Source organism: Ischnura elegans, chromosome 4, assembly GCF_921293095.1.
Source record: "Ischnura elegans chromosome 4, ioIscEleg1.1, whole genome shotgun sequence".
NCBI classification, from domain to species: domain Eukaryota; kingdom Metazoa; phylum Arthropoda; class Insecta; order Odonata; family Coenagrionidae; genus Ischnura; species Ischnura elegans.
Window position 1 is genome coordinate 58384792 of NC_060249.1, and position 20932 is coordinate 58405723.

General features: G+C 39.1%; 1 protein-coding gene across 1 annotated transcript in view; it reads left to right on the forward strand.

Moving 5' to 3' along the window:
* LOC124158147 (protein gooseberry-neuro-like) overlaps positions 1-20932 on the forward strand; it is a 140089-nt gene that overhangs the window by 15662 nt on the left and 103495 nt on the right. The window contains exon 2 of the mRNA XM_046533331.1: positions 17550-17853. Coding sequence (XP_046389287.1) covers positions 17550-17853 — 304 coding nt within the window. The remainder of the gene's footprint in view (positions 1-17549; positions 17854-20932) is intronic.

Here is a 20932-nt window from a genome sequence, read left to right on the forward strand (position 1 = left end):
AAATGTTGAGAGAATGATTTTGCAAGTGTAATTTATAGTATTTTTAGAAAAGTAGTATTATTCAATCAAGAATTAGCGAGAACTTTCTCAGAATACAAGGATCGAAGGCAATTTTCTCTGATTTCTTAGATTTTACAAAAGGTAAAATATGAATTTGCGCGCAAAGGTTGACTTGAGGACATTTCAAGCATCATGAACTAATCATTGACATAAGTGACCTCAAATGGTAGGGACTTAGACGTTTAATAGCTTGTTTTCTCGTTAAAAAGGTGACCAAAGTAATAAAAGGCCAGTGGAATGATTCCGCCCTTGATTGAAATTTTGTACAAGATATAAATTTAAGTGGATTTCATTATCAGTAATTTAGAGCCGACATTTTTCTAATGCATACTTGGAAGTGACGGATATATATTGAGATCACACAGCCTCCTAAAATAATTTTGAATTGAACGAGTTCCAAGAAGGGACTATGTGCTGTAATTAAGCGATCTATGAGATGAATCACAGGTCAGTGGTATTTATGCGCATGATCACTCAAAATGCATGCAAAGTAATCGTGATACTAAGGAGTGGAAAGTATAATTCTCCATGAATCATTCATTAACTTATTTCAGACCTTCTAAATAACTTCAGAAATTCCGATGGTTGAAATACTTCGAAGGCTTAAACGACCCCATTTTACAAGAATCAGTTTGTTTATTATAGTACACAGACTAAGATATCATGAAGTACATCCTTACCAAGAATTATGACGGAACAAAAAGGATTAAAACGATAATGTCCCACCCTTTCACCTTCCAAAACATCGAGGCGGGCACATCTCACTACCAAATTACATGTTGTACACCCACTTCATCCGACTTGCGGGCTATTACCTCGAAGAGAACCACTTCCTGCTTCGGCGACCCCTACAAATTCCTCAAAGTACGGACTCCTTCCAAAAAAAGTAATCCCGCCTACTCTGGCCTAACAAAGTTATTTAAAGCTTCCGAGTGAAGGAGTCAATTACGGCGGCGTTCTCATGACAAAACACTGACTGGATGTTCGCTTCTATAGGGTGGAAAAAGAATGGGATTACGGGAAAACCACCGTATATTTACGAAAACGGTGTATCCTTGATCTTTTGGCGAAGTCAGGACCGCTATATTGTTACCTCACGAGTCGGAACGCACGCTCGGGGTGATAAAACCACCGCCATGCATAGTGAGTGCAACGATTTTATCCAATCTCACTCCAATATCTTGCACACTTCTTATTTCTGTCTTGCCACAAAGCAAGGTCAAGAAATCTGATTGAGGCGATGACAGGAGTTGCTTCAAAATTCCACATTTTTCTTGCCGTACAAAATATATTTGATGAAAAATTCTCTTCGTTAAAACTTTCGCGGGTGCTCGTCATTATGAGTAAAAACTTTTGGGCTATGGCGCCGCGTCAATTCTTGTGTGGCCCCAACGTTTCCCGACTGATAATGGACGCTTTCTCAAGGGATTCTGAATCTCAAAGAATCTCTTGAGAAAGCGACCAGCATCGGTCTGGAAACGTTGGGGCCACCCAAGAATTGACGCGGCGACATAGCCCATAAGTTTTTATTCATAATGAAAAATTCTCTTTTGCTACGTCCAATATTACTCTCCCTTATACCAGTCTTTCCTTCAAATCGGATGTTTGAGAAAAATTATTGAGCATGCATGCTCTTTTGCCAACTTATCCACGGACTAGTACCAACCCGTCATAGCAGAAATATAGAAATTAATACATAATTTAAAAATAATTCATTCTTCAACCTGCTATACTCAGGTTGCTCACTCTGGCGTAAATTTTTCGTTGATCTGTCGTAAAATACATCAGACAATGGATCACTTTTCAATCTAGCAACCCATTATTCGACGGAAAAGAATTTAATCATATCAGCATCAATTGAGTGACTAATAAAAGAGAATACGTTAATAAAAGAGACTTCTTTATCTGGTATACCTTGGCTGACTAGATTAATTATTAAAAGAAACCTGGGTATGTCAAGAATACTCATAACTCATTCAAAAAACTATCATAATGCTCCTTTCGATTGTTTTGCATTCGATGCCGGAAATAATACACGGAAAATTGGCAATTAAGAGACTTATTGTTGCTATTATGGGGCCCTTCCACCGCGTCATAGCTTCCAATTTCGATTTAAATACTCGGAATACTCATTGATTTATCGGCCTTTGGACCATCTTCGATGAAATATCATACTGCTTGCATTATTCTTAGTTTATTCTTGCCACACTAGGATATGCGAACCATAGGAGCGAGGCATGTTAAAACAGATTCCAGTGAAGGGTTCATCAACCTGACTCCATGAGTATGATCCGCCGCAACAATATTAGAAGCACGCATCCTTTGGACTTCCATATCGGGCTCAATGAAATCATCCGTTCATCACGAAAAGCGAACATATCTCTGCCCTAGGATTTTATTCCGCGTACACTGTACAGTCGAGCCCGAGGCGGCAGTTTGATCTTTCAGCTTTCATGCGGGAACCTAGGACAAAGGCGGTTCGCAATCGCACGGACCCTCCCACACACCGTTGCGACAGAGGCCCCCGGCGAAGCATACCCGGGGCTCACCGGGATAGCGCCTCTAAATCCTCGCTTGGAGGGCGAAGAGTTTTGCGGAGGCTGGTGCCCTCAAATCCTTCGAAAGATAATCGCGGATGCATTGAAATACGTAGGCATTACAAAGCGAGGGAAGTGCTCATGTGCGCTCATACGGATGGTGAGGAGAGAAACTCACCGCGACAGATAAAGTAGATGCATAGGGCGTGGTTGTAGTTATTAGTTTTGGGCTGGGAGTTGACTATTCAAGTGATGAGGAGATACACGACTGAATTGTTATTAGTAACGGGAAAACATCGTCTATGGAGATTTATCGTGGGTGTTTTTGCTTCTATTTAAACATACGTTTGCCGATTGTGAAAGTATTGCCTATTGAATGGAGTGGGATAGCATTGATCACAATGGAACACATCAAGCTGCTGACAGGGTTTTGAGACCGTTTAGTATTTTTTTAATATAAAAACGAGCTTTCTGTCTAATATTGCTTATCCCAATGAGTAAATTTTACATCTAGAGCGACGTTTTACCTTGTGCTTATTGAGGGTGGAGAACTTGGGGCTGTTTGGGCAGCATGTATCTCAACCGCCAGGCGAAACAAGCACCTAAGCTCAGTCCATTGCCTTACTCATCTTCATTCTTTAAATGAAGCCTAGTAAAACCTAAATCTTTCTCTAATTGTACCTCACAGGTTGAGGCACAGGGTGTTCGAATTATCAGAATAACTTAAGTTTTCCCCACCGTTTGTTATAAAAAGAAATTGAAAATTTTGGGAAATTGATGAATAAATTAAATGAATTTCGAATCCATTTCACAAAATTTATTTCAGAATCCAATTCGCATAAATAATTTTAAAATACAATTCACATAATTAAGTTTAAAATACAATTCCATGACCCTAATACGGAGCATCTAACCACCAAATCAAAAGAGCTACGACAATTACGAGACATAATCGTATATTTTATCCTGAAGATACTACTCCGCTGCTATTGATGTGGAAACGTAAATGATACGGTATGTTCTATTCACAGTCATTCAAAACCAAGGTAGGTTAATCAAACGGATGCTTCATAACTTTAGCCAGCGATAGTGTGGCCATGATTTTTCTGGCCGTTAAAATTTTCTCCAAGAAAGAGAGTTTGCACGAACTTTCTTGGAGTAAAATTTTCTGTCGCCTAACACCTGAATCACCATTACCTGACCGTGGGATAGGCGTGTAGCGCAGTTGAATGACGCTAGTTTTGCCTTGACATGTTGAAATTGAGACTGTAATTGGGTGCCTTCAAGAGGGTTGACGAGATCGTCTCGTGGAATTATCGATTGGATCAGTTGAGACCAGCGTTCCCGTACGCGGCTGACGCACAATGACGTTCGGGGATGATGACTTAATTTTTGCTGTCTCAAGGAGAACTCTTTGTCCAGGCGGGTGGTTCAGTAAAAGAGGCATTCTTATGGTGAGCGTCGTCACTCCGATCGTATTGCCCTCTTTCCTACCCCATATTATATACAGATATATCGGATGGAAATCATTTGCATCAAATTTTTCTATGGTATTCATCAAGCTTTGAACCTTACTTGCTTGAAGCAGTTGTCAATTAAAATGTAAACTGGAAGAAAATGCTAATATTTTACTGCTTTATAAACAAAAAATTTGAAAAATCTCAACCTACTCTACGTACCTCAGTTTTATATAAATATAGTGAACAATGATTACATGAATCATAAAAACTGGGCAATAAAAACAAACGACGAACAAATCGAAAAACTATGCAAGAATGCATGGAATAAAATTAACATCATTACTGCAGTCAGTGTATAAGTGAGTACGCATTTAAGAAAACCTATAGAGAATACAATATCTGAAATGGATGTAGCGAAGTATTTGAGTCAACTTTTTCATTGCTTGGTTTTCCGTTGCTTGTTTATTCACCCATTAATTTTTTTTAGATCACTCAAGTTCTATCACATTTGCATCGGTTCCGTGATACCAAAACAGAACCGAACGAAAATCCACCAACTTTGCACCTGAATTCAATATAATAAATTGTTCACGCACCTTGACCTTTGTGGAATTCCTGAACTGAGATTAAAAAAAAACGAATTAGTCACTCCAGCGAAAACGAAGTTCTGTAGGTCGCTCATTTGACTCTGATTCACGGTATTTGAAGAAGAAAAAAAAAACGCGTGACGGTGTGTCCACTGCCCTCGTGAGAAAATTTGCCGTGGGAAAGGGCGGGACAGGTCGATCTCGGCGTGACAGCTTTCACGGGCTCTAATGCCGCTGCGCATTTCCCCGCTAATCGGCCATTGGATTGTCAACGGTTCCAATGGTACGAAGTCATTGATCCCGCCAATCGAAGAGCGCGAGAAAATAAAAAAAATAGGGAGGCAACGAGGAGGAGAGGAGGATCGTGGACTTTTTGGTGGTACACCACTCCCTCTATTATCCGACAATTTACTTCTCCGGCCCTACCAGTGTTATGGCATTTTTAAACAGGCAGCTACCAAGCGGGTAGCTCGGTACTTTAGAGTGGTCTACTTCGCAAGTGAACTTGGTACCTCAAGGTTGGTGTGCAGACTAGAGTGTTGGCTTCCCACCCAGTCAGTCCGAGTTCAAATCCCGGCGGTGTCAGGGAATTTTCAGTGGCTACCCGATCCCTGCTTCAGTGCCTAGTGAAGGGCATTTCAAATGCACCACTTCGTCCGTCGGATGGGACGTAAAGCCGTGGTACCCTTGGTGTCTTTAGTTAAGACCCGGCTTATGCCAAGGCCGGGTTTCTCTCCAGTGTTCCCTCTCTACCCTAGCCTCTTGGCGCAAATGACCATAACTGAAGAAGCTGATATATATTTATAATTAAGACATGATAGGTTTTCCTTAGCGTACACATTTATTGATAAAATAATTTTTACAGGTGTACTGGTTTACATCGTTGTTTTTTAACGTTTGTTGTATGCCTTATTCAGGAAAGAATGATTTCGTTTTAACACCGATGCTACCGTATGCATAACATAAAATCATCAACTATCTCCATTGGCATATATATTTTGGCGAATGATTCCGCGCGGGAGGGAAATTTGTAAGCTTGAAATAAATTTGGGAGACTGAGTATCGTAATTAAATTGACGAAGTTAGAAGCAATCAATATTTCAAGAGACAAATATATCGTTAAAAACACATACACAAGGTACTTGCTCATTGAAATATAATCTGAGTGGCTATTACTTCTTTAAGGCCTCACATTTTACTTTGAATTGCGATATTAAAAAAAACATTGGAGGGTAGAATGAGAAGTTAATACATAAGGATTCGTAATTAACGAATCAAATCCACAAATGAGGGCTGAAACTTCTATGAGGAATTGATTAAGTCTAAGACAAGGTTATAATTATGTTTTAAACGGTTCCAAACAATTTTTTTAAAGGATCTCCACTAAAGGATTTCGACGCTTGCAATGTCGCCCTCAAAACCTCAGGTGGCGTTTGGTAATTCTTGAAGCTTAATCACATTGCTTTTTTCTGATAAATGATAATCCGATTTCAGTATTTCCATAGCTAACGTGGACGCTTTATTTCTTTTTCAACCAGGGAAATTACTTAGGAAACGATGACCTTCATATAATTCGTTGTTTCAGGCGTGACTTCATGGAATGGACTTGACATAGCGAAATGCAAAAAAATTTGTAATTCCACATAAGTGTAATGGTGTACAACCTAAGTTTCAACGCATTTCATCATGTGACGTTTCTAGGCGTTAACTGGCGCACTTATATACGCTATGCGAATCGGTCAATTGGCATTGTCGAGAAACGATTCATTAACTCCGATCAAAATTAAATAAATCATAATTAGCGCCTGAAGATGATGATAATTCATTGAAACCTGGGTCGCGCTCTGATAAAAAATAAGTGGTATAAGTAATTGATATCCAGGAAAACTTACACGATTCTTTGCCTAACGAAAATCAGCATACTACGTATCAGTGATCATTTTTTTGGTTGATTAATAATTTCCTTAACCGTATGATGAGCCGCTCATATGTGGGACGCAGAAGGGTATGGCGCATCCCTGAAGGCAGATCCAATCCATTTCGTCCAAATTGCATCGTTTTTCTCCGGAAAGATCCTCCTCTTTTTGCGAAAGGCACGCTCGAGTTCTGCTCCTCCTTCCCCTCGCGCAGGATTATTTTTACCATTTTTCTGGAGGAAGGAAGGTTGGGACGGAAACGAGCATAACGGCGCTCCAGAGCATGGAAGAAATCGGTAATGAGACCCAGGTGGGCAACTCCGGAGCTTCAAATACGTGCCGAAGAAACAAAGACCGTTTCCGCACCGGGGACAGATCTGAAACCAATTCAGCCCCACGTCGTAATAAAAAAACGACCACCTGGAAACAAACTGCAGTTTCAAAAATGAAGCGTCAATATGGTACTTGCGGGTATTCTCTGCCGTGAAACTCACGGAATGTAGAGCAACGCGGGGCATTTAATGATCCCGAGGTAGTCAGCACCACATCGTGGCGAAGAGAGCAAAAAATGTAATCCATAACCAGTAAAGTGCCAGTTTTTGAGGATTCCGCTGCTTTTTTTTTCAAAGTTATTTCGTTTTTCTTCCATACTGTATTGGTGTCAATATTTCATAGCGATCAAGTCAACGGTAAAATTCCTTTAAGAGTAAACGCTCGCCGGTAATCATGGTCGTGAAAAAATTATGTTATAAATTGAAGGGTTCATTGGCCTTCAATCTGTTGCATCAAAGTTTAGGTGAATCTTGAAAGAAATTTCAGGCGCGGGTTGAGACATAGGAATTTTGTTTTAATCCACTCATTTTTTGATAATGCCTAATTGATTCCATCTGTCATGGTAGTCTAATGAAGAAAATCGTTGAGGGACAAGCAGATGAGAAGAATGTAAAAGAAAGAAAGCGAACAAAATATATGGATAGGTAAATACGGATGTGAAAGAGTAGAAATACGTTAAAGTATAGCTAACAGGATAATTGAGTGGAGAACTGCGTGAAACCAATCTTAGGATTGCTTTCCAGTGCTGGTACTGTACAATAATATGTATCGCAGTTTGCATTTGAGTAATAGGTAGCAGACCAAAAATTTATAAGAAGGTGCCTACTTCTGTGAGGATTTTGTGATATGTACCAAAGTAAAATAAATTGAACAAATTGAAAATTATTCACTCGAAAAACTGATCTCTCGTCCCTCCAATCATTAATGACTTAAATAATAAAAAATAATTAAAATAACAACTAAATGAATAATAATGAATAAAAATAATTGTTAGAGAAGAAAATGTTACATAAGGCAACTTCTAAATGAAGAGGCGACCTCTCGCATGCTAAGCGAGCGCTCTACCATTTGAGCTACGCTCCCATTTACTCTATACTGAACTTTTTCACGTACAGAAAGATTCAAAAAGAATACCACAACTTTAAAAATTTGTACTTAATCAAAGAGACACAACAGAAACTTGCATCATGCATCATTATAAAGAGTATTTACATAATTTTTTTGTCACTTGAAAACAAGTTTACAAGTGTTCAATATGACCTCTTCAAGATCCTCGAGCGATATCAACCCGTCGCTCAAACTCGTTTCCCACTCTCAAAAGCATATCGGGCGAAACAGTTTGGATAGCTGCTGTTGTTTCTCGTCTCTTCAATGCTAGCTGGTAGTGGTGGTCGAAACACCACATCCTTAACATACCCCTCTAAGAAAATATCAGAGGGGGTCAGGCCAGGGTTTCTTGTAGGCCATCGACGAGGAGCAATGTCACGGACTGCCTGTCGTCCGATCCGTTACCTCGGGTTGTTGTCGTTCAGATAGTCACGGACAAAGACATGAGGAAACAAATGAGTAAATAAATGAAAATTTATAATTTTAGAGCTTCCTTAATTTGACGAAAGTTAGCGATTAGCTCTCCTTTTCTTCTCTGCAGAGTTACAAAGTTTTCAAGTTTTGATATTCCCATTGAACCACCCGGTATATTATTCCCACCAGCTCGGGTATATTCAAATAAGCATTTCACAGTTCACCACTATCTAAGTTTTATAACTCGAAGAGATATAGTTTCTTGATTACCAATATATCCTCAGGATTCATGTTCATTGGCTTGAAGTATAAACGTACTCGCTATCCAGTAAAACATGTAGCAACGATAAAAATATTTTGATATATAAGAAAGTATTTCCAAACGAACAAGAGAGTCTTTTAAAGATGCATATAGAAAGACATATGGACGCATGCGATACGCACTAAAACCTATTTCATAATCCAGAAAGTTGTTGAGCTCAAGTGACTGAGCCACAAATTTAACCACGGAGGATTATGACCGTAAAATGTTCGCCATCCGTCGTTCCCACACTCGCTGGTTTGTCATGAACAACGGTCGACCTGCACGCGTCTTCACTTTCCTCGACTTACGCGTTCGAGCGAATACCCGGGCTGCAATTTGCGGTGAGAGTAAATACTCAGCTAGAATTTCTCGCGCATCAAATTGTGATGGGAGGTTTCCCTTCCGTATCAGATGCGGCGATATACGCCACATGTGAAAAGTACTTCAAGTCATTCACAGTGCGAGACAATCAAACTCTAAACACGGTTATCAGCTTAAATCAATCTCTAAACACGTGCCATGTATTTCCTCTAATCTCTAAATGCCGACGACCCTAAACATTCAGAGATTATCGAAGTGAAACGTGAAAACAATGCTTTAAAAAATATTTAGAGATCGGGCATTTTCAATTCGATATAAGATCAATTTAAGCGTGCATTTGGGTGACAAGTAGTAGACCCTAAATTTATAAGAATGTGTGTGCTACAGCGAGGATTTTCAGGTACGTCCTTGCGTAAAATACATTGTAAAAATCGAAAATTATTCACTTTATTAACTGATCTCCTATCCCTCTAATCGTTAATGGCCTAAATAAGTGAAATAATTGCCACAGAAGGAACTGATGTATAAAGTATTGGGCATATTTTAAAGAGAGAGGCTATAAAACAGCATAGGTACACGAATTCAAGATAATAATATGATATTCAGGAATGGAAAACTCATTTGGTATCAACAAGAATACGTACGGCCCCTCTTACCGTGAGAATTGGGCTCTCCAAAATAAGAATGCTGCTCAGTGTTCCCAGAATAAGAAGTTAGCGTTTGATTTTTTCATAAATTTATCCTACAAGAATTATTTGACATAGATTTAACTATGTTTTCATCGTTAACTGTGAGGAAGATAGAATTCACAGCAGCCCGTTCATGGCAATTCCAATGTTTGAACCACTTAATCAACTTAATCGAAAGTTAGAAATATTCTAGGGATGTTAAGGTAATCAGCTTAAAAAGATAAATATTCTGAAAATGCTTATGGTAAAGATAATGCTAATTATGCACTGCCTTCGCTGGACCGACGATAAGCACACCATAACTGCCTTACTTAATTAATGAAAAAAAGGATGGGGAGGATCAAGATCCATCTTATAGCTCTCATATGATAAGCTATAACTCTACCATTATAGCCACTGAATTCTTGGATCAGTCAATGGAATTATTTACAGTGCAATAGGCAAAGATGGTTACCGATGAAAGCATTTTGGTCCCCAAGAGTCATGTTTGGTAGATACTATTTAGTCCGAGTCTTACATAGTGGTAGGGAATTTCTTGTGATGTTTCTGGCAAATTTTATCATAAAATATTGAAAGGATTAAACAGTAGACACGTGTAAAATAACAGCTCCAAATCTCGTCCTTGTCTGTGTAACTGTGGAGATTTCTGCCTCCATATCTGTGTTTCCTTCTTTGTTGAGTATATTCTCAGCTGTAGTTCATCATTCACCATGAGCCATGAAAAAGCGATGAATTTGCAGTGTAATGCGGATTGGATGAAGACGCGACGCTGATAGACAAACGAAGAGCAAGTAGCGACTAGCGGAGGGGTGATAGGCAATCATGGGTATGACCGGGGAAGTGTCGCAAACCGGAAACTGGAGCAGAACCGTGCAGTAGAGCGCTTAGGTCTTCGCCAACACCGAGTGCACAGCTCTCGACCTCACAGGAGAGGAAAAAGGGAATAAAAGTGAAGATACGGCGATATCACGGACGGGGTAGTGAATAGAACTCTCTACAGACCTGGCCTTTTGCGATTAGTCCTGTCCGACCGATAAAAAATGGCTTGGAACCGTAAAAAAAAAAAAATAATCATAATTATAGCCTTGTCCGTGACTTAATCAACTCCACATAAAAGTTTCAGCACTCAGTCGTAGATTCAATTTGTCAATTATTAAATCAAAATATGAAGGAAGGTCAAACTTTTATGACTACATAATGTTTAGAATGCAAACTGGAACGCAAGTGCTGTATTGCCTGCAGTGAAATTAATTTTTGATAGCGACAGTCTCGTTGAAATCTCGGGATTAATGTTTCCAAATCAAAAGCGTGGTCGTTCACAGCAAAATATTTTTCGGAATTTGGAGAGTATATATTTCTCCAATTGTTTCTGTGGGAAAAAATCAAGCATTCTCGGAGATAGCATGTTAAGTTAGAATAGAGAGAGGTTAGGCAAAAAGGGAAAATTGTCCCTTAAATATGCCAACCCCGGGCATTTTATAACAAGCAAACATTCGCAAAGAACAGAGTAAAAGTATTACGAGTGCAATAGTCTCTCATTAAGATATTTATCCAACGATGCGTCCATGAAAGTATTTAATAATTACACCAACATCGGGGGACAATAAAAACAACTCGTTACATCATGAATGCTATATTAGTCTACAGCGATATCAGCAAAATATTTTCAAGTGACGAAAATTAAATATTATTTACCCAAAACATAAACAAACTTAAAATAATACCAGAAAAAAATATGGACTTTACTCATGCCTAAGAGCCACTAATATTACCTTTAAACAACGTCAGTTGCGTTAGTTGTAAACATTAAGCGATCTCACTTACGGTAAAATATTCTTGATACATTTCCACTCATTTTATAAAAAGCGATCGTGGTTTTGACCATTTATATCATTAACAGATCACCTGCCGGGTACTCAAGGTTGAATTCGTGAGCGATAAGCATTGGAAGCTTAGAAAAGAGCTCAAAATATTTATACTAAGAATGATATAATGCAATAATTCGTTGGAAAAGCCAATTTTTCAAATACGGTGTTAGATTCCCCCTCGGATCCGTCTGGAGCGGCCAGACGGTGATGTCTGCCATGGATGGCGCGGGAAACACGGCGGGAACTTCCGAAAGCAGAGCGCGCGATCCTCCGTTTTTTTTTTCGTGATCGCCATTTGATATCCTCACTCCGTTCCAACACCGTTTCGCCGACACGCTCCATCACGCCTGATTCTTGGCGAGGTCTTTTAGAGTGAATTGGGGAGGCGGCATTTTTATATATATAAACGACACTGCGAGTAAGAGCAAACTGGGAAAGAAGAGTCATAGTAGGAAGGCTGGAAGCTCTGGGACGCAATCACCGGAAGAGTGACTTCCCTGACATTGCACTGGATGCATCCTCGAGGGGGTGGGGGTGGGAGAGGAGATGAGGTGTATCTGTGCGGTTGGTACAAAGAACCGGATGACAATGATTAAGGAAATTCGGGGACTGGCGGCGAGACTTCCGAAGTAAACAAACCTAAAGCAGATTCAATTCTAACAGAAAGTATATTTGTCTTCATAGCCAATCATCCAGAATCGAAAGCTTTTTCAAGAGCACACGAGCACAGCAAAATTTGTCGCTGATGGTTGTCACGTGGGGAGGAGTTACATATAGGGGATTGAAGGAGCTTTGTTGTATGGACTACGCTTTAAACTGCGTACACTATCTCCAAAGTATTTTTCGAAGGGTTTGAACCCCTACGCTAAGGCTTTGCTTCTAATATTGCATCCGGGAACGCTTACAAACTATTATAAATCATTATTGTTGTTTTAACTCATTGCACGTAGATATAGAACCGTAGATGCACAAGCTATGGACGAAAATCACTCAAATCTAAAGTATATTTTCCTTTAAAGCCAATCATCCGAATTCATGAGCGTTTCCAGAGCGGCACCATCTACCTTCCAGTCATCCAGCTGAATTTGACATCTAGACCTCAAACGAAATTTTGGTCTTCCAATTCTTTCCACATTATATAGGACTAGGCAACCATTAAGTCTTCTTTATACTATATCCCGCAACATTCAATAATGAAGGTAAACACGGTGTAGACCTTCAGCAAAAAGAACCATCCCATGCCTTGTATAAACTATTTAGTTCATGTGGTACAAGACGGTGCATTATTATGACAAATGATTAATATAACTAAGGTCACAAGAGGTGGTATATATAATAAGGAGAAGGTTCTTGGTAATTTACCGGTAATCGGCTTTAAGGTTCATTTTGAAAATTAAATACATAAAATACGCCTCCACAACGTTCGCAGCACAGTCATAATTAGGAGTAATGGAGAATAAGTTTATTTATAACCCGATGTGATAAATTCTTGTCCGCTGAACCACCACGTGAGCTGCTTTGATGGCCAAAGTTTCGACCGCTAACTCATCCATTGATCTTAGAATTACGCGAAGGATTGAGAGCAGAGTTAGCTATCGAAACTTGATGCTCTATTAAGTCAGTCGACGCAGAAGCATCATCATTATTCATCAGCATTATTTGATGGGAAACGACCAAGTTCTCCCAACCGAGGCATATCCACTCTCAATTTTTCCTGTTACCAGCACATAAAAGCCTGAGTTTCTGCAAAGACAATCAAGAGTGCACGGTTACACGGTCGTTCAGCTTCAACAAGCGTGGATACGATACGACCAATTGGAGAAAACATTAGTTCTCATATCGTGTGATGCATTTCTCGGATGATACCGATTCTACCGCAAGCATCGGAAAATCATAGCGTATTATGGGAAAGTATTGCCAGGAAAAGTGGTTTCTCATATGGTGCGTATCCATGGGGAACCTTAAGCAATTGGAATTCAAAAGTATACCTGGTACTTCAATTTTTAATATAAGAGTGAGAATAGCAGGCTAACACAGCTGTATTAAGAGCCAAAACCAATTATACATGCATAAAATAATTCTGAAAAGGAGAGATAGAGTTTGGTCATTTCGGAGTACATTTTACAATTAACCTTCGCTTTGGGTACATCAAGTAATGCTTAAAAATTTGTTCAATTAATTGCGTCAGATTCGAAATATTCTCAAGGATGCAAGGTTTCAATATAAAATAAAGAATTGATTTATTTCTGTAAACCCCTCGAAATTCTGATGATAAGCATTATATTGTTTATTTAATTTGAATAGTAATGTGGATAGTTTGAGGCGTGACTTCCTGAACTTGCTTCATTTTGAATAAAAATACCTTGTTGGTTTCAATAAATAATTTTAATATCGACCAATTTCGTAGCTACGAAACTTGTCGATATTAAAATTACTTATGTGATGTATCTCGCACGACGTCGTTGAAGTTACAGATTATTACTGACTCTAAATACGTGAAAATTATAAAGAAACACAAAACGAACGAGGAGAGGTAATGTTTCTACTGCTATTTAATAACGTATGATAGCGCTGGATGACTAGATGGAATAAGCACTAGTAAATTAATTGCTATAAAATCCATACATAACTTAGACACTAGATAATTCAGCGGTGAGTTTCTTTCCTAGATGAATCAGAGACCGAATGTTGGACGCCTAACGCAAAAGATATAGACACCACTCCCGCTTGAATTGTCGTATTTCGCTTTTTATCGTGACGTATAACTTCATTGAAACTCATGCCACCATTTTGAAATTTTCAGGTCATATGGAGTATACATTCTTCAGCATTTGCTTGTATCTCAAGCATAAAAATTCTGCGTCTGAGAAAATGCTTAGGTAAACTTTTTAAATTAGAGGAACAGGCAAATTCTTTCAAGATTCTACTCGAGCTAGCCTGATTTTTTATGACGATAACGTAAGTTGCCATATAAAAAAGACCAGTTGAGCGGGAGTATGCGTCCTCTGTAACTGGCCGGGGTGCTGATACAGCGGGACCGAAGCAAAGGCTTGTAACGCCTGACTCATTTCAAGAGATTGAAAAGGGGCTCCAAATTTCCTCTGTAACATGGAATATTAGACGTGTATTAGGTAGCTATGTTACGAATGATGCTAAATGTTACGAATTTAAGGCCACCCTTCTAACCCATACATTTTGGGGTGTACTCGTGATCCTTCAGCGGTCTAAAATTTGAAGTCAACGAAAAAAAAAACGCTCCAACCCTGATTGAGTTCCGTCAGGAAAACAGATGCAGTGAGGGGTACTTGAGGATAATGGTCACTTACTGCGACGCCTATGCTTTTCATTGTGCTCACAGATAGTTCCCAAGGCGTGACAGGTCATTTCCTCCTCGATCAAATACAAGCGGACTTTGCACGTCATTCCTTTCCCGCCCCCTCTTCTCCCCACCGGTTCCTCCCTTGTGTTTGCGGGCAGGTGGACACCGGAGGAGGGAAAAAAATGGAGAATGCGTTCTGTGGTGTCCGGGGCTTCCCGGGCCAATGGCGTGAGGACGCCCTTCACACTTTTTCGTCAAAAATGCCGACGGCCGAATTGCGTCCAGAAGGGAATGAAAATAAAGTTGATGGGAATTAATGGTTTAAGTTGCATGCCAGGTAGCCGGGAGCATCTGTCTTGATATTACGCCGCGATGATTAGGAAGTTTGCGGCTCTTGGCCCGAGGGAGGGCTCTGAGCGTAGGCAATGCAAACTTAAAGGCGGATTTTGCCCGTTATGCTGTGAAACGTTTTGGCAAAGTGTGGTGCAAATCGAGAGCGCAAATACTGATAGGTGAAACTTTTTAACGTTTTCGGATATAAGTACTTCGCGAATACTAGGAATAGGAAATCAAAACTCACTTTGTTCATTCCACACTAATATTTTATTCCTTACTATTGTTTCGAAAATACTGCGCGACTGCTAGTACTAATAACTTTATGCATATGTTAAAACCATGAATGTAAAAAATGAATTTTCATTTTTACCAATTAAGTAGTTTTCATCATATCTTTTCGTTTGATACTTGTGAGAAAAAACTGCGAATCCAAGGAGAGAACCAATTGAATGACCTGGTTTTTACCGAATAGTCACCGCATTAGAAAGATACATACGGAAAGGTTAGTTCTTTAGAGCATCAATTCTTTTAATCCAAGGACACTTCCACTGTAATACAAAGCTTTCTGTATGCTTTTACTAAAAGAGGTTTGCGAATTGACGCGATCGTTAATCAATTATACCTGTATTTCATAGGACTCACACAAATCCTGGAAACTGATGAAATATCTCGAGAGTTTTCGGTAATTCAACCTGATACATTTTTCTCGAGATTTTAACTGAGATGATTCATGAAGGCCGATGTTTCATAAGATATCTATCATTACATCTTATCGGAATTCTCTCTCCATAGATGAATAATCCCTTAATGTTTTAGGTGATAGCAAAGAAGTTTCGCGGGTCGTGGCAAAAGAGATGCTCCAAAGAAATCTATGGACTTTTGATGATGGCGATGATGATTAAATTGGATTTAAGGGCGTATGTTTTTTGACTTTTGACACGTTTCCGGGGCTATTTTAAAATTTTAACGTGGGGTAAGAGACAATAAGTTGACTACACTCGACGAAAATATTGACGGTGATAAAAAAACTTTGGATGATTTAGACTGCATGACGAATTTTTAATAATAGTAAGTGCTTGTAATGCAAAATGACAGGGGAGAAGGCACAAGTTTGGTACTGTGCCAAAAATGGCGGGGTTCGTATGGAGAAATGTGCTGAATTGAGAGGATTAATACTTACCTCCCAAGAATATCAATCAAGATTTTAGATAAGTGTATGCATAGGCATATGAAACTAATCTTTAGCTTCCATTATTAGACACACCACATACTGATTGGAATGGCGGCAGCTTTATTATGCTAACCACTTCTTCTCCGAGGCTTTCTTACATTATGCGAATAAGCACTAGCCCTCCGCATCACAGTCTTTTTGGCGTATCTGAAAATCTTCCATAGACAAAGAAGTTTAGGAACGAGAGGAGATAAAGATTCGCTTGAAAACCTGGTCACGTTTTATGAAATCAAATTACTACATTGGAAATGCTCCATGAGACCACCCAAATAAATTAATACTGTCATCACTCCCTGATAAAATACATATTGCGAAGGTGTAGCTGCGCAAACTTGCACAGCTTTTCATAAAAAATTCTTCATGAAAATATTCTATGAATTATCTTAACGAAGTGAATTGAGGACAGCAATAATGGGAGATATTGTGACACTTAAATACTTTTCGAAAAAGTGATGTAGAACATAATGCTCAAAGATTAAACAACTAATTCAAGATTTTATAGCACCGTGCTGAAGGTAAACTGAGTGAAATATCTGCTTCATACTGTCGATTTGATCTATGGAATGTTGTGCGGACCGTATCCATCGGTATTATAAAGAAAAATTACAACAAAAGAGGATAAAAATTCAATTATTTTATTACAAGTTCACATTTTTAGCCATTTTAGCATGCCGTTCCGCCGATTCCAAGTAACTTACGATATTTTACTTCAATCACACACTCGTTTGTTAAAAACTCAAAAAATTGTACAGTGACGTGCTTTAATTATGCATAGTTCCTATCACATAAAGAAAATTTTACCAGGTTTTTGTCAAAATGATGTACGTATATATATTTACTATCGCAAACCAATATTTTTTTAATGCTCAGAATAGTACAGTCATGAAAAACGTTGATTGTCAAATGCTATTTCCAGAAGTGATACACCCAAAATGCTATATTTTATCACCCTTATTAGATACTTGAAGTACAATCTAAAGAGCATATTTTTAAATTTTTATGAAAATGGCATGTACCTAATTAGTTAGTCGCACAAACCTCATCAACCGCCCGCTTCCATCTTGCAGGCCAGGGCCGCGTCAACCAGCTGGGCGGGGTGTTCATCAACGGCCGGCCCCTGCCCAACCACATCCGGCTGAAGATCGTGGAGATGGCGGCGGCCGGGGTCCGGCCGTGCGTCATCTCGCGGCAGCTCCGCGTCTCCCACGGCTGCGTCTCCAAGATCCTGAACCGCTACCAAGAGACCGGGTCGATCCGGCCGGGCGTAATCGGAGGCAGCAAACCCCGGGTGGCCACCCCCGAAGTGGAGCGCAGGATTGAGGGCTATAAGAGAGAGAATCCAGGAATATTCAGCTGGGAGATTAGAGACAGGTGAGTCCCGCATGGTCACACAGAGAAGGTACTTCTTATGGCGGCTTCATACTATATCATCCTCCGACCAATCAAGAAATATAACTCAATCGATCACGTTTCATTTGCTGTCGAGGTCTCATACATCCATGAAAAAATATGATGCAACAATAGTAGTTTCCTCCCTTTAATACACAACATCACCTCCAACCATGGTTTCGACACTTCTAGGACATTCTCAAGGCTAGGAGAATGACCTAAAATTATCGAAAGCATGGTCAGTAGTGGAGTTGTGTATTAAATTGAGGAAATCACTTGATGTTCTATATTTCATTATGGATATACCATATTTCCTCCGCATCAAGCCTAAAACGACTTCATAAGGCCTCGTGCATTTTAACATTTAATGAATAAAGCACTAATATTTCGATATTTATTGGTGTTGTCATCATATGAAATACACTCATTTATGAAATAAACAATTGGTATATGATTTGGATCGCTAACTCGCCGATTATAAATATCAGTATTTCCTCAGATTCCTAGGAGGCGCCACTGAAATAAAATGACTACTCGGAAAATTACCGATTGAAGACACCTCTATACTTCCCTGCCCAAACGGAACTAAAAAAATATTACATCAGTGTATCATTTTAGGGAAGAAAATAATGCCGAAACTATGGTCATGTTGTAATAAAAATAAGGACAAGGGCTAGATACAAGTTGCTTGTTAGAAGTCCAGCTCTTGCTTAGGATCTTTCATTTCAACTGAAGTAGGATAGTTACTTGATATGCAGTGTAACCTTATGACATCTCTTTTTCTCTGAAATGTTATCAGAAACATGGAATTTCCAACCGTATTTTCGAGGGTGTGGTATCAAGTCAATCATGAGCCATAACTGAAACAGAAGCAGAAAACATGGCGAGATCGCATTGGTGGATATATATATATTTTTTTTTTTTTTATTATGCTCGCTAGATGCTATTATTCGAGTCGCCTTTAAATTTAACGAAAATACGATAGTACTGTAAACATATAAAATGTGATAAAATAAATCTAATGAACTTGTGGATAAAATAATGCGTCAAATTAAGATATGAAATATATCATAAATGGAATTTTAATCATTTTATACGGATATTTATTCCGTAATGGATGCCTTATCATCGTAAACTGACGATATATTCTGAAAATACAACGAAAATCTTTCTATGTATTTGAAAAGTGATCGCATTCATACCGGATGTTATTTAATTTAAAAATTATAAATAGGCAGTCCAATTTGAAGGTCTTCGGGTAGCGCCACGAACATGAATGGGAGAATTTCCTAAAAGAGAACTTAATTAGGTGGCATTAAACAGTTACGTTGCCCGGGTGACTATCAGTAACCTGCGCCAACCCTCACGTGCGCGTCCCATCAATGGCGAGAATGACCTGCAGGCGAAGTGATGACACATCTCCAACTCATCACCAGTTATTCCAAGGTTCTGACTTTACCACAGTTCCCCGGCAGCGAGGTTGAACTTCAGGGGCGCCGACCGGACAAAACCGTGCCACCATTCAAAAGATCAAAAGCGTTGCCCTCTAGCGGTGGACGAGAGGTCAATTCCTTATTCACGGTGAATCGCGGTTTGGAGAGACAATAATTAAGGCAATCTACTCTATCATTTCTCCAATGGTTCCGTAAAGAAGATGTCCAGCATCGAGTTTTTCATCGCCTTCCAGGGACCAGAGATGATGATCAAAGAAGCTCGAATTACATCATTGCTAGCTTTGGAAGCAATAATTTGCGATTGATGGCAACTCCGCTTGAAGAATATTAATGATTTTCATGATCATGATTAGTGATAATGAATAATGCATACGTTTCTTTATAACGCGCGGCATTAGCCAAATAACTTTTGAGTGATACCACAGCGTATCATCCTCTTTTCATAAGAATTAGACGTGCTTTATAATGACGTTTCGGTGACGAAGTAAATATGACGATCTCCGCTCACTCAACCAGAACTGTTTTCAGGGCCTAAACATCAAGCAGAAGTAAAAAAGTTTTAATTTTCATAAAATTAAGTCCACCTAAGAGTTGGTCAGGCAAGGCAATCCAATTATTACTCAATTATTTGACAATTTCTCTCGCCACTGCTACGCATTCTTCTTTATTTTATCCGTTACTTTTTTCATTCATAGTTGTTTTTAGGTATTTTTCTTGAGTTCCTCTCATAAATATTAAAACTAATTTATCCATTAGCCGCTCATATTTTAAAATATGGCTATTTGGGTTCCCTTAAATGTATTTTAAAATCCGGTTTTCTCAAAGAGGATAAACTTGGATAATAAAATCCAACTAAATAAAACCGATACTTTCCGCAACTAGCTGACTGAAATACAATGATATTCCCATTAGGCTCCTGCGATAGCTGAGTAGGTCGGAAAAACATTAATTGCCACGTTCATTAACCGTGCAAACGTAGTAATAACATTTGTTTTTCACAGACTCCTAAGGCCTGGTTACACGATACATTAACACGTACGGGTTAATGTCTAAATATATCAACGAGAATAAATGGCAAAATGCACCGTGTAACCATCCAACTTGTGCGAATGCATGCACAGAAAATAGAACCTGTTCTAATTTGGCTCATGCATTCGTACATGTTCCGTTCCGGTCCACCAAAATCATTCACGCAAACGTGCATTAACTTGTACGTGTTAATGTACCGTGTGACCAGGCCTTTAGAATAAAGGGTTTAAAGAGAAATTATCTAATCATAAAATATAAGACAATCACAAATATGAGCTAACGTTTAAAATGAAATATCTAAAACATTATTAGCGGGCCAATTGACCGTGATAATATCTTTGTGTAGGCCATCGTGGTGTGGTGAAGATTCAGCGGAGAGTTTCGCGGGTTATATACCGCGTGTATCCACGCATCATTAGGGAAGCGATAGAGATTATGAAATCCACGAAAACCTTCAACGGGGTAGACGGGTACCATCTATTCAACTCATGGAAAAGAATGCTAAAAACCGACTCTGAGGCAAACGGAAAACGCCAGGAAGGAGAACCAATGAGAATTGGCCTCATATGAGGACCAAT